We start from the raw sequence: 25,492 nt of genomic DNA on the forward strand, positions 1-25,492 counted from the left end.
TGGGCCCCCCGGAGCAGAGCCCGGGCCCTGCTCGGAGCCCTCCCTGCAGACAGGGACACGCAGGGCAGACGGGGACACCCTCTCGAGCCCGAACAGTCCCATCTCCCTCAGCCTTTCCAGTCCCTAAACCATCTCCGCAGCATCCGCTCCAGGAGCTCCGCGTCTGCCTCATCCTGAGGATCCCAGGACTGGACCCGGGAGTGGCCGCATGCGGTCTCGAACCCGCGGCCCTACACTCGGCAGCGGGAGGGAGGGGCCGGCGCTGCCGCAAGGGGCGCTGGAGCGCCGAGCGCATCGATCGCGGCCGTCCATCCGCGCATCGGTGCTCGGCTCCCTGGGCAGCGCCCGCCCAGCCCTGCCCGTCCCCCGCCATTTCGCACCGGGACGGGAAAGGAAGGGAAGGGACGCGGAGCGGGAAGGAAAAGGAGAGGAAAGGAAGGGACGCGACGCGGGCACGGCGGGTGCCGGGCGCTCCCGCGGCACGGCCAGCCAGGTACCGCCTATCCCCACCCCGGCGAGCCGGGGCGACCCTCTTCCTTCCTTCCTTCCCTTCTTCCCTTCTTCCCTTCTTCCCTTCTTTCCCTTCGAGGTGGGAAGTGCAGCTGGCGCCCCTTTCCTCCCCCGTCGCCGTTCCCCCTCCCGCGCCCCTTTCCCTGTCCTATCCCGCACCCCCGCTGCTCTCGCCGGCATCCCCCGGAGCCGCATTCCCGGTCCTTCCCGGCGGGAGGGGACAGGTGGCCAACGCCCTGCGGGACCCGACGCTCGCCCGAGACATCCCCCGCCCTTCCCTGAACCCTCGTGGATTTATTTTTTCCCCCCCCACCCCTTCTCCCAAGCCCTTAACCCCGGAAAGTTGGGGCCGTGCGGGCGCGGCGCTGGCGGGGGCAGAGGGAGCCGGGGCGGGGCGGGCGATGCCCCGGAGCCGCGGGGGTCCCGCCGGCACGGCTCGCCCGGCAATTAAAAATGAATACAACCCACCCTGGACTGTGTAGGGGAAACCGCCTGGGGAAGCCGTGCTCGCCCTGTCTCCTGTCCGGGCACGGGAGGCGCGTTCCCGGCTGTGAGCTTCATCCCGAGGGGAGCTGGGACGCTCCGGGAAACCCGGGCGGGCACCGGGAGGAAGCAGCCGGCAACTAAATCCCTTCACGGATTAATTCCCTGCACGAAATACTCTTCTGGCCTTTCCCGGAATTCGGTGCCTTTTTAATTTATATAGTGTATTTTTAAATATTTTTTAATTTTTAAATTTTTTTAATTTTTTTTTTTTTTTACTACGCGTTCTTTTAATCTCTGTGTGACCGCTGCCTGTCGGCCGAGTGCCCGCTCTGCATTCCCAGTGTGTGTAACATTTGAGGAGCAGCATTCCCTCATCCCTTTTTGTCTTGTCTTGCAGGGAGGGAGCTGCTTCCCGGTAATAGTAGAGGATCCTGACGCTGAATGAGAAGGCACCGGCAGCATCCTCGTTAGTGGGAGCCCAGCTCTGCTTAATGTTGGTTTCTTTGTCATCAGGTCTGCTAAAAAATGACAGAGTATAAACTTGTGGTGGTTGGAGCTGGTGGTGTAGGCAAGAGCGCCTTGACAATACAGCTAATCCAGAATCACTTTGTGGATGAATATGACCCCACAATAGAGGTAAACACTTTCATCTCACGCTTTTTGTGAGGGGAGATTATCAGTTAATAATGGTGCTTGTTTGCTTTTGGGCACTTGCACAAGGACAGGGCTTTATAGTAAAGAGCTCAGAGATAATGGTCTGCATTGGAGACAGAATGGCTGTGCTCCTTCGTCTTGGCTGTGGAACAACAGCTGCAGTAAAAAATTACCAGTTTTGATCAATTAAAAGCGTGGTGTTAATTGCCGTGTGTCCTTGGTCAGTTTGGATGCGTGTGTTTAGGATCTCTCTAACAAAGTATTTGCAAACGCACTTGAAAACACTTGGTGAAACTCTTCATAGCTTTGTGCAACCTCTTAAATGGGGCATTTTCCCTTTGATAAGGAGGAAAATTAGTGATTGTGAAATGTGTGTGGCAGTCTTTCTCAGCTCCTGTTGCTGGGATCTGTTTCACACAGGGAGAAATGTGTCCTAGAATGTTACAGTGAATTAAGAAAAAATTCGAGCCTGTTTTATTTTTTCTTCATTTAAGCACACCGGTGCATGTTTCCCTATCTAGAGAAAATATTGTAAGATAGCTTCTGGAATGGGTTCTTTGAAATAAATGGCTCAGTACCTCAAAGTTTGAAATTGTGTTCAAGCTTTGAAAGTTGTGCTGGTTTAAAGGTTTGTAGTGAGCAGGCAAGCTCTGGCTTTTAAATACAAAAAAAAAAAAAAAAAAAACCGGTGTTGTCTGAAATGTCCTGTGGGTCGTTGCATTTAACAACCTCCGACTCTATAAAAGGAGAAATGACACCATAACTTGCCCCAGGTTTTTATGTTCCCGGTACTGAAGCTCTGCACCTCATGACTTCATTTTTATGTTTATCCAGCAAGGCACTTCTAGGCTCACGTGAAGGAATCACAAGTGTTTAAATCTGGGCTTAAAATGGAGGCTTGGGAAGTGTGTAGGTAGTGATTTTCAGGGAGAAACAAGCAGAGGAGCCAGTGCCCCGAGGTGGCACAAATTTAGTGAGGGCCTGAGCCCAAAGAGAGATGTGTTGACTTGAGGTTGTTTCATGTGCCTGTGTGTCTTCTTGTCTGTCTCTTGCATGGCCAAGCAGCATCTTGCTTGCAGAAGGTTTTGTGGCTAGACCTGTTCAGAAAACTCTGTTTGATTCATACAGCAGAGTAGCTCTTTCAGTTACTGAGGTATAAAGTCTTAAAACAGCAACCTCAAATACTGTCTAAAATCACACAAAACTTGCTGAGGGGAGCAAGCCAAATGGGATTTTACTTTTTTCCTGCAAAAGGACCTTTGGAGGCCAGTGGTTTTTGATGCCTGTTCATAATTACCTGGGTTTCTCTTAGGTTAGAGGTGTGTTTGAGCACCACAGAAAGTGCTGTGCGGGTTCCGTCTTATAAGTTGTCACTGTGTAAACAATTCAGGAACGCAGAAACTTAAATGCCAGTATTCCTGGAACACCTTGAGGGATTTTGCTATTCAACCAGCTGAGTGATTTGAAGGACATTAAATACATTTTTAATGTAAAATAATAAAATGGAACTACAGTTCTGCGTGGAATGAACCTGAAAATCCCAGAACTGTGTCTTTTATTCATGGAATCATAGACTGGTTTGGGTTGGAGGGGACCTTAAAGATCATCTTGTTCCCATGGGCGGGGGCACCTTCCAGTAGACCAGGGTGCTCCAAGCCCTGTCCAACCTGGCCTTGGCCATTTCCAGGGATGGGGCAGCCACAAATTCAGTGCTGTGGTCCAGAATCCATGTGTTCTTTAAGAATTGACACCAAATTAACTGGTTATTTAGCAACCTAATAGGTTTTGCCAGCATTCACAGCTTGTCACATGCAGCAGCATTCATTTCTGCTCCTTCTACAAGTTCTTGTCTACTAGATCCTGTTCTTATCTTGTAAATTCTGAGACCTCGAGGACGGAAATTGTATCTTCCTCCTCCTGGTAACTGGCCTTGTGTGTGCTCACGTGTGGGTAAGCAGTAATTCAGTGCCAACAAGGGCAAGCTGTGGTTTGGAGTGGCAGACAAAAATAAAAATTGGGTTTGAATGCTCCAGGTGATGCTTTGGCAGAATCCTGCTTGGTTTAGAAAGGTTGGTGATGGTGCTTCCTGTGTAGGTGCAGTTGTGATGCTGATCAAAGAACAAGAGCTGTGGAATGGGTTTTAGGCAGTATGAGTGTTTAAAATTGCCCGGACTGGTAAATAATTAGGATAGTTCAGTCGTGTCACTACTGCTGTTTCTTTCATTGCCATACAGCAGAATAGTCTTTTTCCCCGCAGATAATCAAGCTAAATAATTGGCGTAAGATAGAGAAGATAGTTTAGTGTTTGTTATCCATGTATATTTCATAACTGTGCAGTTACTGAATAATTCTAAATATTTCCTGATTGACAGACTGAAACACCACTCTTCTGAAATTCTCATGTCGCGAAGACATAATATGGTGCAGCAGAGGAAAACACACACTAATTACTTAATCACAGGTGCCTTTACAGTGTTAATTTTGCTGCAGTTTTTTGGCAGAATAAATCTAATGATTCAACAAATAACCTGGTTGGGAAACGTCAAGTTTCAGGGCCTGCTTGAGTGTTTTATTACTTAAATCTGAGCACAGCAGATGGCAGGGCAGGGGGAGGACTGAAAATGAGTGTTTGGGTGGCTGCAGTTGCTCAGATATCGATGCTTTATGTGTGTTTCACAGTCCAGTGCTTTATTTGAAGGAGATGTCCGAGCAAGGATTTATAGCCGAGTAATTTTAAGTGTTTTATTTTAAATTAAATGGGCAGCGACCATTGTAAATCTGGCCTGAGCAGTTGGGGGCAGTGCCCTCTGCTGGCCGAGGTGTAGTAAATCTTACTCGTGCTCCCTTGAATTTCTTTCATTTTTGAGTTTCTTTTACACTTTCAGGACGTTTCAGCTCTAAATACGTGTCGTCTTTTAAACATCCCAGAGAAAGAGCAGCTCTCGTAGCTGCTTGTCAGAGGTTTTGAAATTGGATTAGCCAAATCCCTCGGCTGATTTAGGAATACCGATATTTAAGTCCGTGTTCTTAAATGACCTCTGCCCTCATGAAACAAGCACCAATATTTAGTAATAGCTTAGTCTCAGGAGCTGTGATGTTTTAGCATTAAATCTCTGGTATAATGGAGTTTTGTGCAGTAATAATTACTTGCCTAGATGAGATTTATTAAGTGCTGGGTTGTTTTTTTTTTCCTAGCTAAATTCCATATCTAGTATAAAGCTGAGATTTCATATCGCATTTTCTTATCAGTGCTTGTGAGCAGCTGGAATTATTACTCCTTTAACATAATTCTTGCTGTTTTTTATGGCTTGTGAAAGACCAATAAAAGCAGGTTAAGCAATCAATGGAATTTTTAAAAGTTACATACTGTATACTGGGAAAAAACTGGAATTTCATATTTGATGCTGGGTAGGAATCTGGAATTAATGTTCTAGTTTGCATTATTTCTAGCTTGCATTTTGTTTTTACTTAATAGTGTCAAGTGTGATTTCGGGTTTGATGTTTTGCAAGGGGGAAGGCAAAAAAGGCCCCAAATGAAAATATTTATTATTTTACCTGTCTGGAAATCATGAGCTTCAGTTTTCTCTTACACATCTTCCTTTTCCTTTTCCTTTTGCTTCAAATCCCCTTGCTAGGTAGTTAAAAAAATTTTCTCCCCAGAAGTGGCAAAGCAACTTAGTACCTCAAAATATTAATTTTTGTATCTGTGCTGTGCTTCATGCTGGTGTATCTTTGCTGCTACTGCTAACATGGTAGACAGTTCTTAAAAGTGATTTTCTTTCCTCTTAAAAATTATTTTCTTTGATGAAAATGACTTAAAGCTTTTGTTTAGAGCCCAGTTGAGGGGAATTTCTTTCCCTTTGAAGTCCTCAAGATGGAAAGGAATAGTACAGGCTTTTCAAGAACTGCTTTTCATATTTTTGAACTAGCAGTCAAATTGCAAGAAGAGAAAATGCAAGCTTTGTAAATATGTCTGGTAAAATGATAGAAGTTCTGCCAGTACTGTGATAAAGGTATCCTAGGACTTGGGGGGTCTGCTATTGAATAGAAGTGTTGGAATGAGGATGCATCCTTAGGTTTGGGAGGGGGGTGTAATTTTTTTTCCCTTTAAGCAGCAAGATATAATAATAAACTTTATTTTAAAACACGTTGGAGCTTGTGTGTTTCTCAGCTGTATCAATATTTAAACATGGCTTTTAAATTTCTGAAGTAACTTCCCACTTCTTACCTGAACACTGAATTTGAACTTCTGTGAAATAAGTAGTCCCAAAATCATGTTGGAGACAAACTTTTATCTTTAAGGTGAACAGTAAGTATTGTTTTACCTGATACTGTGAGCCTGGATGACATTTAACAGTAAATGTGCCATTACAGAGTTGGTTTAGTTTAAAATACTGGTTTTTTTACAATTATCTCCTGCTTATTTCTTAGCATGAGCAACAGGAAAGAAGAGTCTTTTGTAAAATTACAAATGGATAGAAAGTGCCTAAGAGTAGGTGTGCTGTGCCCAAAAATGGGTACAAAGGAAGAAAGGTTGTTCTGAATTCGTCTTGCAGCTGGCTAGAATTGCAATTTTAATTCTTTAATTCCCTTCCCAGCAGCTTAGGTTCACTCCTGTGTGGTGTCAGAGCAGCAGCAATGTTGTGTTAATCTCTGACTAAGGAAGCTGAAAGGTGATCAGCAGGAGCTTGTGTTCATACCTTTTATTTGTTCCAAGAGCTGCTTACTGGGAATAATTCATGGTGCTGGTTGATGACACCTTTTCCAAGCTCATTGCCATGGCTTTATTTCAAACACGGAGGCGTTTATAGAAGTTATTGGGCATGTAATGCTCACCTCCTTACTGCTAAAGCTGTGTGCTCACAGAGGCCTGGCACGAAACAGGGATGTAATAAAATCTAGCTGGTGGGACTTTGTACAGATTTTAGCCACTTGAGTCAGTGACCTGAAAGCTTTGATTTGATAGCATTGAGATAATTTGTTCTGACATCTCTGTGAACCAGCCCACCAGGGTTTTAATATGGCTCTGTTAGGCTGTCCTGGCTGAAAAGCATGAATTTCAAATACATCAGCTCAACTTTGATAACTTAATAACAGATACCATAATACACACCTGCTCAGGCGTATAAAACAGATTTCATGTCCCAAATACTGAAGGCTTTTTCTTCTTCCTTTCAAAGATTTTTGGAGTTGTCTTACTTGCGTGTTCTTTCTGGTTTATTATTTTGTGCATTCTTGTAGCTTAGAATGAGGGACAAATTGTAGTTGAAAAAATAAAATTAGTAGATTGAGCAATCTTAAGCACAGTCACTCTTCGGTTACTCTTATTGCTAGTAAATAATTTGATTACCTCCAGATTCACTGATGTTCAAAACCTTACCTGTTTGTGGTTAACCAAGGTGTGTTTTTTTCCCCTAGGATTCCTACAGGAAGCAAGTAGTAATTGATGGAGAAACCTGTCTCTTGGATATTCTTGATACAGCAGGTCAAGAAGAATACAGTGCAATGAGGGACCAATATATGAGAACAGGGGAAGGCTTCCTGTGTGTGTTTGCCATAAACAATACAAAGTCTTTTGAAGATATTCACCATTATAGGTGTGTATATGAAGAGACAATCCACCAGCTCTTGTATTAGGTGGACAGGGGGCTTGTTCTTCTTCTGGATAATACAGTGATCTCTCATGAAATAGGGGAATTTGAAAATTAACAATATTGCATCTTATTTATGCATCTGTTATCTGGAATTTTGGGTAATCTGAAAATCCGCCTGGCTCATTTATGAGGTGTAAATTGTTGTTACTTAGTATTCTGAGTCAAGACTTCCCAAAGCTAAATTCTGTTCATTCCATTGATAAAATTGTTTGCTAAGATGGAAAAACTGAAGCTGTTGTAATTGTACAGTAATGTCAGTTCCTGGTTTTGTCTGGGGTTGGAGTGGGAAATACCTGGGGAATCTTGTGAGAAGAACAACTTGTGTGAGCCCTGATGCCTGAGAAGCACCAGAAAGCACCAGAGCTCCAAAATGATAGTAAAAACCAACCTGTTACTCAGTTCTTCATATTATCTTCTTTTAAATAATTAGTTAAGAATTCCAACTCATGCTTTGTCAACTACACTAATTGAGAAATAGAAGCAGTCTCTGGTGATTAGCATAGCAGATCATTTATGATGATCTTACTGTAAGATACTCGGATACCTTACAGTTACCCTGAATTCTCTCTGGGTATTCTATTAGAAGCCAGTGCAATTTCCACCAAGGATCACTGAGTTCCTCAGAATCAGCCTAAGGTTAGTCCCAAACATGTGTTAATCTATCCACAGTTAGGAAATAACAATAACAGCAGCAACAACAACAATAATATCACAAATGGGTTTCCTGTGGGTTTAGAGGAGGGAGGGAAAAAGGCAAGAAAGATGTTGGTGTAAGGGGAAGAAGGAGCATAGACGTTTTCATGAGGAATTTTTGTTTCTAAAGAGAGTTGCAGAGTTGCATAAGAAGACCTTCACAGTTTATTTCAAAGAGTGTTGGGAGTTGAGTGCTGGAATTTCCTCTGTGCATTGATAGACCTGTGGGTGACCTTCCAAGCTTGAAGCTGAATGATCAGAAAGAGCTGGGAACAGTGTCTATTTTAATTAAAGAACATACTGCTAGATTATTTGGGAAGGCAAAAATAATGAAATAAATGATTTTTCACAAGATTCTTCACAAGTACATCTAACATCTTTCAAGATGCTTTCTAACTAGTGCTTGAAAGAGCTGTTACCAAATTTCTCTCTGTAGAAAGCCAGCCCACAGTGGGCTGCAAGGTTTTAAACCCCTTAAGTGCAGATTTTTTAATGCTGTCTCTAATTAAAGAGCAAAATAAAATCACAACCTCCCCCCAAAACCAAACCAAAATCAAGACAGCAGACCTAGAGCTTTTGGCAGTGTTTTGGCAAATGAATTGAGTATTATGAGTGTTGAATATGCAAGGTAGGTAGTAAGATTAATACCGGAGTTTGTTAAGCTTATTCTGGTATTAGCTGCTGAAAAGTTAAAAAAAACCTTAAAAAACCAAAAATCCAAAAAATCCAGTGTAATGACATTAACATCTATAGTAGTTTGTAAATGTCAGGCCTTTGGTTGGTTGGTTTTTGTTTAGTAAGATGCCAAACTTGGTGGTGACAGGATTGGTCAATTTATTTTTTAGTGGCTTCCAGTAGTGCATGTGCAGTAGATTAACATAAAGAATGATGTTTGCCTCTGTTAATTTAATGTTTTAACTGTTTTAAAATCTACCATATAAACTATTAATACTTGTTAAATGCAATCTTTTCTTTTTCTTTGTTTTTAGGGAACAAATAAAGAGAGTTAAAGACTCAGAAGATGTCCCAATGGTGCTAGTAGGAAACAAATGTGATTTGCCTTCCAGAACAGTAGACACAAAACAAGCTCAGGATTTAGCAAGAAGTTATGGAATTCCTTTCATTGAAACATCAGCAAAGACAAGACAGGTAAAGCTCAAAATCTCCCAGATGCAAAGGCAGAGCTCTCACCTGAATTACCATAATGTTAATTATTCCAGGCATTGACATTTGCTTGGTCATATCAGTGGATGCATTTCTGCAGATTGGAAATCCTTGGGGTGTTTCTTCTTTCTGTCAACTTGCTTATAATTGGTTGTTGTTTATTGATGAGTGATTGATTGGCTTCAAGTGGGCAGACTCAGAGTGAGACCTGGCCTGCTGTTGCTCTCCTCTGTCTGGTGGTTGCAGCATTCTTAGCCTTGTGAGAGGTTTTAATAGAATAAAACCACTTCTGCTGAGAGAGGTGAAATGTTTTTGGTTTTTTTTTTTTTTTTTTCCCCTCAGCAAGAGGATTAAACAGACAAACAGGTAATTAGTTTATTCTGGTTTAAGTGTTTTCATTAATAACAAAGGAATTTTTCCCTGAGGGATTAATTCTCTAATTAGGGGGACATGCTTGATACACCTAAGCAATTGACCGTAAGGCTATTTCTGAAATTCCTGAATTAGTTGTTTATGTAAAATGATACTTTCCCTAAGACTTTAGAGCTCACTGTTGGTTTATTGTAGCTCACTGGTCCTTTCAGTGCCTCTCATGGGCTGTGTGAGGACACAGGTGACAGAGTGGCACATCTGAGCTTTCAGGAGAAGAGAAACTGTGTGGATAGAGGTGGAACTGGTTCAGTACTTCTGGAAGAAAGCAGTCCTGAAAAAAGCTGGTTGGTGGTTTTTCTTTTAAGAGCAAAGATTTTACTGTCAGTACAAACTAGATCAGGCCTGAGTGGCTCCTACTCTGCATAATCAGAAGTGTTTTGTGCAGGTTGTGAATCAGGAATTCAGGAGGTAAATAAGGGCAGAATGTTGCAGTTTGAGTTAACTGCTCAGAATTTTTGTAGAGATCCAACTACATCACTTGGCAGAATTTCCTCATAGCTTGTAAGGCATTTCTGGATCTGAGAAATTAATATTTTATTAGTGCTTGTTTCCTCCACCCACCCACATTTTTGACAAGTTGAAACCTGGGCTAATTAGTCAAACTTCAGAAAGCAATGCTAACTTCTGGCAGCAAAGAAAGTCTGTTAGGTAAGATTAGAAAAAAACAAAGCAGAATTGCCAAATTGGAATGACTGAGAATAAATTGAGCCACACAAGTGTGCTGAAGAAGGGGGCATACAAGTGGATTGAATAATGACAGTGGCTTTGTTTAGAAGGTGCTGTATTAGTGTCTGTCATGGAGATAGGAGGGTGAAAAAATAACTCTGAAATTACATTTAACGTTTGAAACAACACAAATGCTGCACCAGCATCTACGTTTTACTTTGTTCAGTCTGTCTTATACAGCTTCAGGCTTTGTTGGGGAAATACTCCTTTTGCATAGCCACTTCTATTAAAAGGGATATTTTAAAATAAAGATGCCCAGCAGACTGTTTAGAACCTGTTGGGTTCAAAGAGTTGGCACCACTAGGGATGGCTGCTGATTGTTTCCCAGTGCTCTTTAGAGCATGTTGTGCTATGAAATTCCTTCATAGGGTGCTGTGTAAATAAAATATTTTTGAGAAAAACAAAGGACATTGGAGAAAGAACTGGAATTTAGTTACAGCAAGAGGATCTAGATATTAGTGTATGTGATTGTATATACACGCGTGTGTATGTGCATAGAATGATTTTTCAGTCACACTATCATGTACATAAACATACTTGTATACACACACACCCCCCTTCTTCAAAAGTAATTTTAAATTAGCGGAGTCAAACCATTTTGTGAGCTGCATATGGCCCATGGGCTATAGTTATATTCATTCTTTGTCTCAAAGTCAGTATATAAATAAAACTCTGGTCCTCTCTGTCCTCATGGAGAACTTCCAAGTATGAACAGATGCAGCTGGTGGTCTTCTGGAGTCTGTGGAAAGTCTGCCATGAACCTTTTGAAGTAGGAACCTTCTTTTGCATTTCTGTCCTCACCTTCCACCGTGTGGAAACATCATCACTAATGCCCTGCTGGAAGACAACGTTTTTCTGCCTCTGCCCTTTCCTGTGCCCAGTTCTGCTGGAGCTCAGAGGGAATCAGAAATGTTTCTGGGAATCTGGGAAGGTGGACATGGGAGGGAGTTGTCAGAATAGACTTTTTTGATTGCCAAGACACTTTTTAAAAAGGGTGTTATTGCATGCTCGTGCAGGATGATGTCTCAGTGCTAAACTAAGTTTTTAATATTCTCAAAAATTCATGGGCAAGGACAAAAAAAAAAGAAGAATATTGAAATGAAGTACAGAAATAAGTTGTTCTGGAAATTAGGGTGTTTGGATTCTGACTGGGAATAAAGATGCAAACTTCAGCTCACAGCAAGAATATTGTGTTTTAAGCCAAATTCCTCTGTGAATTTTCAGACAAATCATTAAATTCATCAGTGAAACCTTGCCTTAGTGGGCCCTGCAACTTGGGTATAAGGGTACAGTTTCTTAATATTTTCAGTTAGCCCACTAACTGAAATCAATATAATGTAGTTTGTGAAAAATAGTGATAGTCCTGTTTCTGAATGTAAGCAAGTGGCAGTACTGGTGGCTTTGTAAGGCCATGAGCATTCACTCATCCTTTCACAATCCTTATGGAGAAGGGGATGAATAGCTTAGGTTTATTTTGATTGCTGATTTTGCTTTTCTCTGTTTGACGTAAGCTTTATATTCAGGTTCTTCCCTGTCTACATGAGCATGTAGCTCCCAATGCTATCAATAATATCGATGAGAGACAAACTTGATTTATCCCCACCAAAACTGCACCCACCATTCTTCATTGGGCTTCCAGGGCAAAGCTATAAGGCCAAACCACCCCAGTGTGGTTTGACTGTAGGGCTTTGTTTGCCCTGGAACATTTCTGCTTTCCTGCTGGTATTGGATTCACAGGAAAAGCAGATGAATGGGCATTATTGCAGCATAGCAAAGGGTTTCCCAGAGTTTGAGGTCTCGTCATTTGGAATATATGCTTGAACACACTTCTGAAGTGTGTAATGAAGACGTTAACCCAAATCAGGAGAATATTGTTAAAAAAGTATTTGTTATTTCAGCTGTCTAATGTACAGTGGGTAAGGCGCCAGCCTTGTGATCAGACTAAGCTGAGAACCTGTGCCTGGTCTGGTGAAGTACCTGGGGCAGTATTTACAGAACTTCATTCCTACATCTCAGTTAAAATTCTGGCTAACTGATAACTTAGTTTGCTTGAACCATATTTAGGGGTTTGTCATATCTCTTTCATGATGCTGTATCATTCCAAGCGATTTTTAATCCAGTTCTTGTGTACAGGTTTCATCTTAAAGCTTTGTTTTCAATGAGTTTTAACTTGGTCTGACTTTTGACACTGGGGGTTGAGTTTTTTCCTGTCACTTGTCTGTTGTAAGGTAGAACTTTTCTGGAGAAGCATAGTCCTCCCCCAAGGACAAAGGGAAGAAAGTTGTGGTTGCTTTTAGGAGATCAGCTGTGATCAAGTGTTAAAGGATGGGCACAGAACAATTTTTTGAGTTGTCAGGACTAACTTTCATTAGGTTCCTTTAAGTGCTACAGAAGTGGAACTTGTGAGAATTCCTGTTTGGGATACTTTGGTCTGTGTTTGAAACAGCCTTTCTTTGCACATGGTCATATTTTAAATGGAGTGTTTGGCTGTCATTCAGGAAACAAAAGCACCTCAAAAACAGTGCGTCAAGGTCCTGGGCTCTTCAGCCTGTTTAGATTTTGAAGTTTTTAATAACTGCCAAAGGGTGTTCTTGCTTCCAGCTCTGACAGCTGAAAGATCTAGTTAGTCCCATTTTATATATATGGTCATTGCTTATTGAAGGAAATAAACTAGTATTAGAGAGTCTTAAATTGGTATTAAAATTACTTAAATTTGTAGGATTGATATCCGGCTCTTTAAAATGTCACCTTGTGCTAATGATATAAGCAAATATGTATCTGTACAGATTTTTTTTCAGAATAATCTCTTTCAGCAAGGTCCATAAGTCTATTCTTGGTGGTGGCAGTAATAGCAATTTCTTTTCTCACTCTGTGTCTCTCCATCTCTCTGCATTGCTAAAGCAAATTACAGCTCCTCCTGGTGATGGGAAAGTTGGCAATAAATGTTGACTCAACAATTGTTACCTAATTTTTCATGTGAAAACTCCATAATCAAATTACATCTTTCTGCTGCAAAAGAGTAGATTTGCAAAAATACTGATTCTTGTACAGCCTGTGCTTTGGCACATAGCAGCTGATCAATGTTTGCTGTTTCTACTTCAGAAAGAAACTTCCATTCCTTCCAGAAAAACATGGAAGTATGAGCTTTACTTGGATTTTGCCTGTTTTAGTGGCTTTCTTTACATTTTGCAACCTGTCAGACCTGAAATGTAAGACTTGTCCATACTTTACTACATCCTAAGGTGGCACATTATGTATATACAGGGAAATACAATCCAAGAAATAAATCTAATTCATTTAATCTTCAGATTGAAGAGGCTGTAGTTCAGAAGAACCCTCAAATAAGCAGCAGTGTGTTAAAAGTGTTCAATGTGATGACCTGTGGCATAGGTCATGCAAAATGACCCAGTAATTGTGGCAGTAAATGCTGGCTGGCTTTATTCCGTGCATAATACGAAGATGAAATGGAGACAGAATTTATGGAAAATCTGCCAAATAAAAGCCCAGACTGTCTATTGGTAGTAATAAAGCTTTGGGGCTTAAGTGGTTGTGCTGCTTACCATAATCATCAGTGTGTTCTGGTTTTATTTTCAAATGATGAGTTTGTATTAAATTAACAGTGCTGTTGATCTGATTGAGGAGACAAGTACTGAGATTGATAGTGAGGCAGAGGAGGGATTTGCTTTCCCCTTCAAAAGCTGCAGTGAAACACTTTTTATCTTGTTCTAATAAGAACATCCTCACAGATTGATCTAAATCCTTAAATTTATGCACAGGTACACTAATCTTGAAATATTGTAACATAGAGCTGGTGCTGTATCTCTTTATATTGTGTTTGGTTGAAAATGTCTTCAGTCTCCATACATTTATTTTTTTTAATGCTTGTGGTATCATATCCAAGTGGCCTAAATGCTCAGCTGCAGAAAAGTAAGATGTCAGACCAGAGGAGTAAAACATGTAGCTCTGTGTCATCCCTGGAACACAGGGATGAGCATTTCTGCAGCAGATTAAAATCTGAGCAACAGAACTTCACCGATTGCTTGCATTTAGTTGTTGTTATGGGACCCTCATGGTTGCTGAGTTTGGCCCAGAGGAACAGATCAGGTGTGTCTTGTTGATGTAACAAAGCTCTTAATCATGAACATTTGCTGCTGTGGCTCAGATAGCACTTTTCCTAAATTTAATATCACAGCACTTGCTTTGGAAAGTTAGTAGCTTTAAAAACAACACTGCCCCAAATTTAGTATCCTTAGAAAATTTTATTTCTTTATGACCACTTAGGAAGTCACCTGGAGTGACTTTTTAAATACTTCGTTTGCTTGATCCATGGATTTTTGCAAAGTTCCCCTTCTTACCTAAAGAACAGAATATAAAGGAGCTTGCTTTTCTTTGCCCAAACAGGAACATGTTCTCACTTTGGCTCTAAACTGCAAGTGGATGGTTTAACTATGTGTGTTCATAAGTACCCCCTAGTTGACAATCTAATAAGGTTTTGTGCCTCCTGCATACATCCATGCTCACAGAAATGTGAGAATAGATTCAGTAACACAAACAGGATCATTTTCAGCAATGGAAGAAAATAAGTCTTACTCTTTTTTAGGCCCAGTGTTACCATGCACAGAGGAAAAGCAAGGCTTGAAGCATAGATATTCACAATAATTGGTAATCAATAAATGTTGAATTAGGTATTTATCGAGCAGCAAACGAGCAAACCCAGCATTTTAAATACATAAATGAAGCTCCATATATTTTTCTCAAGTAAAGCTCATAATTTCAGTGGTTTTGTTGTGGTTTTTTCCCCTTCCAAGGGTGTCCCAGTTTGTCTCTGTCATTAACAAAGTGATTTTTAAGGAGTTGTGTTTTACAATGCAGAGAGTGGAGGATGCTTTTTATACATTGGTGCGAGAGATCCGACAGTACAGAGTGAAAAAAATCAGCAAAGAAGAAAAGACTCCAGGGTGTGTGAAAATTAAAAAATGCCTTGTAATGTAACAGGGTAAGTTTGTAATATACCAGGAGAAGTGTTGCAAATCACTTGCCAAATAAAACTGATTGAGGGTGTCTCGCCAATCAAGACTTTTTGTGGCTAATCAATGACATAATTTCAGATATAAGACCAATCACATTTCGGTGTCCTGAATATGGATTTGCTTTGTTTTGTGGGGTTTTTGATAAATGGATTAACAAGAAGTCTTTACTGCATATTGAGTTCTCTAGCTGGGAAATGGAGGCAGAGTTCTGAGTGGGAAGAAATTAGGAGGAAGGAGTTTTATTAGGAATACATTGCAGATGTTGTTGAAGTCAATATTGGTTGAAGCTTCAGGCTGATGAACTGAGGGGAGAAGATTAGAACACTTACAAGTGCCCCTCAGATTCTGAAGTAGGAGGTTCCTAATCCAGCAAAACAGTGTTAGATTGATGTACAGGATTTTTTAATTCTCAAGCCCTTCCTTACGCCAAGCTATTTTCCCCTTGTTCTTCCCCAGCTTAAAAAATTTACTCTTATCATTTCCAGGAGATTTTTGTCAACTATAATGCCACGAGTGATCCAGATTTGGACAAAATAAGCTTTCACCTTTTTTTTTGAGAGCCTTTACAAGAGGTGGGGGTTAAGCAACAGCAAAGGAACACTGGAAAGGAGACTAAGCCAAAACCAAGAGGAAAGCACCAAAAAACCCCAATACCCAAATTCTCATGAAATCTTTTTTTTTTTTTTTTTTTTTAAATCTATATATTCCACTGTAGGAAAAAAGAGAGGAGGTGAGGACAGAAGAAACTGGTATGGAAGAAATGCTTGTCTAAATCACTTCCAGTGCTTTTTGAGCAAACCATTGGAGCAGCTCCTTGCAGATTTTCCTGTCACATTAATTCTTTACCTCTTTTTGCACCAGTGCAGAGAGTGAGTTGTTTCTCCTTATATACTTGTCCAAGTGGAGGAGGACGTGGAATTTCCTATAGTGTAAAACAAAAACTGTTCATTATTCAAGGTGTGTGTTTGTACTTCAGAGTGTGTGGCAGAGAAGTAGTAGAATTTGGGTTGTATCCTCCAGAGACAGTCACAGTGTGGGAATATCCGCCTCAGTGAGGGGGTTCTGTTTCTGGGGAAGAAATTTTGGTTCTTATCAGTTTTTACTAGATCTGCTCAGGCTTGTTAGTCTCAGCTTTTAAGTGGTGAATGACTGCTCAGAGGTAATTATTTAGATTCTTTTTTTCTAAAGAAAGTGATGGAGTCCACTTTCCTGGAGACGTTCAGGAAATGACTGGATGTGGCACTTAATGCCATGACGTAGTTGACAAGGTGCTGATCAGTCAGAGGTTGGACTTGATGCTCTTGGAGGTCTTTTCCAACCTTCATTATATGATTCAATCACTTTGTGATACTCTTTTCATCACATATTTCCTTTGCAGGAAACTGGAAGCTTCCGTCACGAAGCTCCCTAATCTTGCATCTAGATATTACTAAAGTTGATGCCATCAAAACACCTTGGTTTATCCTTCCCTTGCTATCAGAAAACAACAAACAGAAGCTGGGCAAGATGACTTTTGATAAGAGCAATAGAAATTAAATTGCTCAAGCCCTGTAGCCTTCTGGAAGCCAACTTGGTCTGTTACTGATGGAACCATACCACAAAGTAGAATTTATTTTTTTTTAATACTGGGACGTGAAAGATCCTGAGTCCTGTCTGCTTTTCCTTCCTGTTGGGAGGATGAGAATAGGATGGTGGGAATTGTGGTTTTCAGTAGAAGCATTTTTGCAGATAGTAAGGTTCCTATTTATGTCTCAGTGAACACATGCTTTCTTTCTACCAGCTTCTTACTTTCTTTCTGGTGATGTCCAAGAGAAGTATTTTTGGTGGGTTTAGCATCTTTTTTTCCCCCCACCCCATGAGGGAAATCTTCTGTCAACAGTGGATATTGTTGAGTTCTGGATGTTTGTTGTTGTGTTTTCTTTTTTCCCTGCACCCTGTTTAGAAAACAGTCTTGGATTTAAGGCTCTAGAACTTCAGGAGTCTGCTTAGGGAAGGAATAATTTGCCTTTATTCCTGAGTGAATTCTACATGGTATTGATGGGCATTTTCAGCAACTTTGTATTTAGTGAGTTAAACTGTAGGAAGCCTATTCCAAAATTATTATGGCATGGCTCTAGTTCAGTAGTGGTTTGAGTGGAATGAGAAGTCTTGATATTTAAACCAGCCTGGCTTGTATTACTTTGCAGTCAGTAAAAAAAAGTATTATTTCAGTCTGATGTGTAGTAGGTGGCCAAGGAGAGCAGCACCTGATGGTGTGAGCCTTACAGCTGGGATTTTAGACTTCTGAAATATTCATTGTAACACAGATTACAATGATAGGATTCTATGAATAATCAAGTTGGATGGTTCTGAGTGTTTTTTTCCCTCTTGGAATATTATTTATCTTCTTGCTGCCTCTGGGTTGCCTTCTTAAGTTATATTAGTCTTCCACAAGGAAACTGAAAACTTAGACTACCCAGACTGCCAGGAACTGCTGATGCTTTCCAAGAGTTTCATTCCTTTGGCTGCTACACAGTAAAGCAGAAAGGACAGAACATCTTTTGCTCATCTAGCAGGGAGAAATCTCTAAAACTCCACGTGAAATCCTCAAAAGAGCTCTTTTTGTGAAAGTGTCAGATTTTTTAAATAAAAAGCACACTACGAGCAGACATCTAGATAATGTAATCTGTGTTGAGCTGGGTTAATAGGAAGCAGTCTGAATTAGAAAAGTTCTAGATTTGAATTTAAAAATGCTTATGTTCTTGATTGAGCTGCAATTTAATGGTTTCCATAGTACTACAGAGATGTACAAATAATTTCTGTTCCTCGTGACTGGTGTGTGTGTATGTATATATGCATTATATATTAAAAAAAAGTAAGAAAGAACTCCTACAATTTAGAACTTGTTTAAGGGTTATTTTTGGTGCCGGGATTTTAAGGAATTCCAAATTCCTTATGCATTGTGTGTTATTGCCAGCCAGGTTCGTTGCCCAGTCTCGTGCATTCTTGTGGTCCTGCAGCCACATCTCTAGATTTCTCTGCAGCCGTGGGATCATATGGGGCTCCAAAAGCTTGTGGCCAGGAGTAGGCTGTTTTGTGGGATCATTTCTGCTGTTTCTGTTCTCTCTGCTCTTTGGAAGAACAAGGGCCAGGAGCAAGGCCTGTCGCTGCACCTTTAGTGAGGCTCTGGGGTTTAGTTCTGAGCCTGTGCAGGGAATTGGGAGTTTCTAATCTGAGCCTGGATTTAAAGCTCTCATTCAGTATATCTTTACTTCCCCAAAGGCTTGCACACAATAAGTGTATTGTCAGAAGGAAGAAGGTCAGCTGCCTGCAGTCCCTTCCTACTGAAAGAGCTGACTGGAAAGGTTGGCAGCCTTTGATCTCACAGCATTGATGCCTTCAGGGACCTTTTGGAGACAGAGTATCCACTACTTACATTTAAAATTTAATGGGCAGGCTGAAAAGTGGAAGACCTCCCTTTACCTTGCATTCTCCACTTGTAACTCACAAAGGGTCTAAGCATAGTTTTGTATGTCATGTTCTATTAATGACCTGAAATGAAGACAAATTGTGGCAGGACCGAACATAATCAATAATTAGTGAGGCTTGGTCTACGAAGGTGTAAATGCAAAGATGAAAGCCAAGTCAGTTCTGTAACCTGGTCTGGTGAAAAGTGTCCCTGCCCACAGCAGGGGCTTGGAATGAGATGATCTTTGAGATCCCTTCCAACCCAAACCATTCTGTGATTTTGTGTTGCAACATGTGCTGTATTTAAACGATTCTCATCTTACTAGGTAGGAAAAAAAAATGAACCTTGATTGGGAAGCCATGTGCTTAAAGGTATTACTTTGTACAAGTTACTTTCTCAGCATTTGTTTAAAACAAGTTTAATGAGGGAAGATTTCTCCTTTGAAGACTTAAACTGCAGTTTTTAGGTGTGTCTCATTTGAAGGGACCAACTGACAGCCAATTCTGAAAGGTGGTTCTGTAGGGCAGTGTGAACAGTTTTGGACAGAGGTTGTTCTTACATGGTTCTTGTGTTTTAAGAATGAAACTGTAGTTTTGTCTGTTGTGATTGATTCTTAATGCTGTCCTCCTTCTTAATAATGAGACCTGCAGTGGAATCGTGAGCTGTTGCTACTTTTATAGCATATTCCTACCTGACCATTGCTAAATAATCTCTTTAAGCATTAATGCTGAAGCTGTAAGCAAAACACACTAGTTCTCTCTAAAGTAATACCAAGTATTTTTAATTTTCCAAAAACTAATGAGTGACGTGACCTTTTGCAGGAATAAGGCTATTCTGCAATTTTATATTGGTCAAAAATGCCTCAAAATGTAGAACAAGTTGTTTGTCTTGTAATATGCAAAAGTGTGCTATTAATATTGGGAGATACACTGTCAAGGACTTTGAACATCAGCTGTGTGTAAATGTTTTATGAACTTGAAGGTTTTAAATAAATTTAGCTTATACTGAGTGCTGCTTTTAAAGTGAAGCTATTTCACACTTCTCTGCTGTTTGGATTTTTAGTCAAGTCCGTCACCAGTTTCATCACCACTTGGAGTTTGGCTGAAACAGTAATGAATTAGGTGGCTTTTGGCTTTTTGTTTTTTTCAGAGCTCAGTCTTAGTTCTTGTAGGCATAGAGGAAGAAATGCAAAGTGTTACTTCTTTTGGCAGCTTGTGGGCAAACTTGTGTGGCTGAATTTCTAGACCCAGATCTATAGTGATGCATTTGGCTGCTGTGATACAGTAACATTTCTCATTTATGGGAAAGATAAAAGGAGTAAGGCAGGGAAGAATCAAGAACATTTGTATCTTAAAGATTTTATAACTGCCTGTATTCAAATTATCAAAAGTAAAGGCAGACTGACAACATGAGTATTTTAGTGGGATTTGAAGGAACACAAGAGCAAGACCATAAAATGTTCCCTGTAACTAAGCTTTAACAAAGTACATTGTACAACATTGTACTTGATAGTGGTCCATGTCAGGCTTTTGGATATGCTGGTCTCTTTAGATCAGAGTTAATTTTGGTCAGCTGTAATAATATCGGAAAATAATGAGAAACTACTCAGTGAGAGCAAACTTTAGCTTTTGTGTCTGTAGCTTAAGTCTTGGAGCCGTGGAGATTTTGAGTGACTATCCAGCTCCAGAGAGAATGTGTTTCACGTGTCCTTAACTTTAGAAGTTGAATAGAATGATTTATCAAATAACTTATCATTGGGACATGGGAATGATTTGACTGATTTGCATGTGTAAAGATTTATAAAACTGTGATGTGATTATGATACCAATGTGCATTAAAAATGATCAGAAAATGTGGATTAACCATAACGGTGTCTTTGGTATTGAATTATTGGTACAAATATTAAAATTCATATTCCAGAGCTGTAAATATGTTATTAAAGCATAAATATAGATAATGCCTCACAACCTCCCTGTGAGGGTGCTGAGGTGCTGGCACAGGTTGCCCAAAGAAGCTGTGGCTGCTCCATCCGTGGAAGTGTTCCAGGCCAGGTTGGAGAGGGCTGGAGCAACCTGGGATAGTGGAAGGTGTTGGTGTTGGAACTGTAAGGCCTTTGATGTCCCTTCCAACCCAGGCTATTCTATGATTGTATGATAATATATACTTACAACCTAATTGTGAGGTGTTATTATATAAATACACATTCTGTATACGATACTTTTCTAGCTTGAGGTGGGGCAAGGTGTGCTCTTGGAGATGGAGACAAGGGCAGCACACATTTCACTACCTTCCTTCCCACATCAACAGTGGAATTTCACCTGTGGGGCGCCTGTGAGTAACCTGCAGGATGCCCTAAACCCAGTTTAGGAGCAGCTGAGGAACAGCGCAGCAGGTGTCAGCTGCTGCTGGCACCAAAGCAGTTCCCTCAGGTGATTATATCAGTGCTGCTCAGAATTCCAGAGAGGAACAGGCTTAGTCCTGCAGCCAGGATTCATTGTTCAAAGGATGGCAGGTAGGGAGCAAAAGGTGCTGATGGAACCCCCCTCATGGGCCAGGGAGGGACACGGGCTCTACCTCAGCAGACCTGTGAGTCTGAACCTGATCCTAATTTGTACCTGTCTGTATCTTTGCAGGGTGTTGATGATGCCTTCTACACATTAGTTCGAGAAATCAGAAAACACAAAGAGAAGATGAGCAAAGATGGTAAAAAGAAGAAAAAGAAGACAAAGACAAAGTGTATAATTATGTAAATACAATTTATCCTTATTCTTAAGAAGTACTGAAGTAATTTTGTACATTACACTAAATTATTAGCATTTGTTTTAGCATTACTTTACTTTCTGCTTCATGATCCTGTTAGCTTTACCTGAATGCTTGTTTTAAATGGCAGTGGAAACTTCATTCTTCTTAAAGTGCCAGTATTCTTTGACTGTTGGTTCTTGAACTAGCAATGCCTGTGAAAAAAAAAGAAACAAAAAAACAAACAAAAAACAACAAAAACCCAAAACAAACAAAAAATACCCACAAAAAGCCTGAGAACTGTCTTAGGACTCTTTGGTGCATGCACAGTTGCTAACTTCCTATTTTTCTTACTGATTGTGAACTTCTGTTCTGTGTGCAAAGCAAACAAATGATGCTCTACACATTTTAACATCCCCTCGAAATTTTTGGGTTTATAAATTTGGTTGGGAAAAAGGACAAGTTAGCAAAAGAAGCTTTCATTTCAGCATTTCCTTTATTTTAGACTGATTGCAATAGAGAGACCAGAAGCCTTTATATAGTCTTCCTGTAGATTTTGCTTCTAGGCATCTAGTCTTGTAGCATTTCAGATCAACTTTAATGAATGTAAAAAGAAAACTTTCAAAAAAAAATTTCACTGCAATTTGTCACAGTCACTCCTTAAATACTCTATTTTTTCTAAAAAAAAAAATCAAAAAAAAAAAAAAGAAAAAATTTTAAGAAGACAACAATGCACACCTGGCAATGGAAAAAGTAAAAGTTCTAATTAGGTTGATTTGCTATTGTTAATGCATTGCTTTAAAAGCTTCACTGACTTTTTGTGTCTGAAGACCAAGGTGAAATCCCTCTGTGTCGAAGCTTTGAGTGGCTTTGTTCAGTAGGGTCAGGATTTCACCCTGAGCGTCCCTAGGAAATACAAGAATGCCTTAACAGAGAAGTTGATTCAAAGTCTTAGGTTAATTCATACATGGACCCAGAATTTACTGTAAGAATTAAATCAGAATCAATCCTAAATTACATAGTGGAGTAAAACCATTTTTCTTTCCCCAAGAGTGGCATTAAATATTTCCAGATGCCCATTTTGTGCAAAATAGGGGAGAAATTCTAAATTCTAACAACATCAGATGAGTGAATGAAAGAGTTGAATTTAGCTGCTTCATGCAAATAATTTGGAAATCCACTATGCCATGGAAATGGTGTGGAATTTGCACAATCTGTCAGCATAGAACATGATTTCCAGAGTCAGTGTTGTTTGTGTGATGTCTGTGAAGTACTGATTCAATGGTTGGTGAGTGGCATTCCAGTGTCTAGACTGTCATGAAGCTACACCAAGAGTTTAATGTTGTCTTTCTCTGTGATTAAGTTCTCTTGTGATTTTTGTTCTTCGCTCCCCCCCCCTTTTTTTTTCTTTTTCTGATTGGAATTAATGCAGGATTTTTGCAGGAGCTTTCACTTTTTGGTACTGCAGTAGCCTAGTTATCCACTGAAGTACGAGCCAGTAGTTCCAGTGTTTCCAGTTCCTAGTGTCTCCCTGTAAATGTGGAGTTGTTTGTTTCAGGAGAGCTTTGGTCCCTGAAGGTGCACTTCTTCACAGGAGCTAACTCAGGCTGCAGAGTGACACTGGAAGGTGTGACTCTGGCGTACTCAAAAAATAAAACACAAGACATTGAAGTAGGATAGTTCAGGACACTGGAAAATTTGGAACAGGGAATAGCAGCATTGCCCTAATCTAAGGTATTCCATGGAAATTTTACGCAGGTGTGTAAAAATTGCACTGTGTAATTTTGACCATTTCTGTGAAAAGTATTATTTTGCTTCTACAAAAAAATATCCCAGGGTGACTATTGTAGGTGGGGACCTGCGAAGCTGGCAGGGAACACGGTGTGTGGATTGCTCCGTGTTCTTTAATTTCATTGTGTCTGGGAGAAAGCAGGCCTTTCCCTGCCTGTGCCCCCTGTTCCCACCCTTCACCAAAATGCAGACCCCTCCACCCCTCTCAGCTTCAATGTGAAATGTAGGTTATGAAATATTCTGAAAAACAGTAACGGGAGAACCTAACTTTATACTTTAAGCAGTAAGAACAGATTCTTAATGTCACAAAATATTTCAGAGCTTCCAAGGTTAAAATGTGTTGGAGACAGTTATTTGCACATTTTATACACTCTTGATAATACATGGAGAATGTAGCAAAAGTGGGCTGTAAGCCTTGAGCAAATGGAAGTAATCTTAAGGTTACTTTAATTTTGGTAACTGAGTCACACTGCATGTCAGATTAGGGCTGGTCTAAAATTCTGATGTTAATTTAACTAAAAGCTGTTAGGGGAATTTGTAGCTGAAATGTCTTATTCATCAAAAGTGGATTTCTGTAGCTCTACTATAAAGCTATGTATGAACCAATGTTGGGGTTTTTCAGCAAAAGTGAGCTGTAGCTGCCAGTCTAATTAAATTAGTACAAAATTCATTTAGATTAGCCCTTATTTACTTGAAAAAAACCCCAACCCCACCCCCACCCTGTCCTTGCCACTGTAGCGCAGTTTTGTCTTCCTGTTTGCTGAGATTTGGTGAAGCACGCTGGATTGCAGTTTGCCCGAGTTGCTCCATCATCACTGCCCTGCCCTATTTGAGATGCTTCCACAGAACATCCCTGGGTGCTGTGTGTCCTGAGAGCAGCTCCTGAGCCAGCCTGGGAGTCACTGCCCATGTCACCACATCAGACTGCCATGTGTCAGAGAGTAACACCTTCTTACAGTAGCTTTATGTAACTGCTAAATACCTGGATCCTTGGTTTGCTCCAAAAGGAATTATTCTGACCAGTTTCAGTGCCCTGAAATTTCTTGCTACGTTTTTTTTTTGCTGTGTGGGCTTTCTAACAGTAACAGGATAATGGGTAAATACTGACACACACAATCTTCTGCTCTTGTCTAGACTATGAAGCAATACAATTATTACCTTCAAAGACCATCAAACTGTAAAACAAATCATTGTGTCTCAAGTTTACATAAAGCTACATAGATGGTAAATCTTTCCTAACATTTCTTTATTCCACTGTCTTGTGTTTTCATGTTGGAAATACTTCTGCTTTTTCCTCTTGAGTGCCAACTTCTTACTAGAATGACTTCTTAATGTAATATGTTTACCTGGAATGTATTTTAACTATTTTTGTATAGTGTAAACTGAAACATGCACATTTTGTACATTGTGCTTTATTTGATGTGGAACATATGCAGTGTGATCCAGTTTTTCCATAATTTGGTTGTGTGACCTAGGAATGTTGGTCATGCCTGACATTAAGTTAAAAAAAAAAGGAAAAAAAAAAGACCACTGTTTGTTTTAAAATTTTTAATGTTTTTAGGAGTATGTGCTGTGAGGTGATCTGGAATTGTCATTTTTTTTGTCAAACTGTACTGCTCCTATTTATTGTAATGTAATAAAAAATAGTTATTGTGAGTGTCTGTCCCAGTTTCCTTTTCCTCTGCAAGAATTTCAGGTAACAGAGAATCCCACGAATTCCATGTGCTTGGCAGTTGTTCTCCATTCTTTCTTGTACTTCTGCTGGTGCTGCCTGTCCCAGAGCTGCTATCCTTGTCCCCCTTGGTGTCCCTGTCTCTGAGAGGGGCAGCTGCTCAGGGCAGGTGGAAGTGCAGAAGAGCTCAGTTGATGTGGAAAGAGTTTTTCACATCAGTGTGGTGGCAGAAACTGGAGCACGTGCCTTTCATCACCAGGTACTGTATTCTGCCATCACTTTTCAGTTCTGTCCTAGAATTCTGTGAGGATGGTGCTGCATCCCCCCCTCCCTTCTCAGGTGAGCTGTAATCTCAAAAATGCTCGTTCAGCACCCAGGCTGAGATCCTCTGGAGCTCTGCAGGAAGAGTTCCCAGGAATTGGTGCTGTCTGAAGAGCTCCTGCTTTGTAACCAACAGCCTTGGAAACTTACTTTGCCTGCCTGAATCACACCC

At 40.5% G+C, this 25,492-nt stretch overlaps 1 protein-coding gene across 4 annotated transcripts; it reads left to right on the top strand.

Annotated features, from left to right (window-relative positions):
- Window positions 1-340: 340 nt before the first annotated feature.
- KRAS (KRAS proto-oncogene, GTPase) lies at window positions 341-24,983 on the top strand. 4 transcript variants are annotated; one of them, XM_066183758.1, is made up of 7 exons: window positions 341-493; window positions 1,394-1,411; window positions 1,510-1,632; window positions 7,069-7,247; window positions 8,987-9,146; window positions 15,192-15,315; window positions 21,431-21,533. In XM_066183758.1, the coding sequence occupies exons 3-6, from the start codon at window positions 1,522-1,524 to the stop codon at window positions 15,309-15,311; spliced, it is 570 nt and encodes a 189-aa protein (XP_066039855.1). In that variant the 5' UTR covers window positions 341-493; window positions 1,394-1,411; window positions 1,510-1,521; the 3' UTR covers window positions 15,312-15,315; window positions 21,431-21,533. The 4 variants fall into 4 exon arrangements, with proteins under 4 accessions (XP_066039855.1, XP_066039856.1, XP_066039854.1 ...); XM_066183759.1 differs by lacking the exon at window positions 1,394-1,411; XM_066183757.1 differs by having other exon boundaries at window positions 342-493; window positions 1,394-1,632.
- Window positions 24,984-25,492: the final 509 nt, after the last annotated feature.

The sequence above is a fragment of the Chamaea fasciata genome, unplaced genomic scaffold (assembly GCF_029207755.1).
Source record: "Chamaea fasciata isolate MVZ Bird 193981 ecotype frontalis unplaced genomic scaffold, bChaFas1.0.hap1 SCAF_5, whole genome shotgun sequence".
NCBI lineage: Eukaryota > Metazoa > Chordata > Aves > Passeriformes > Sylviidae > Chamaea > Chamaea fasciata.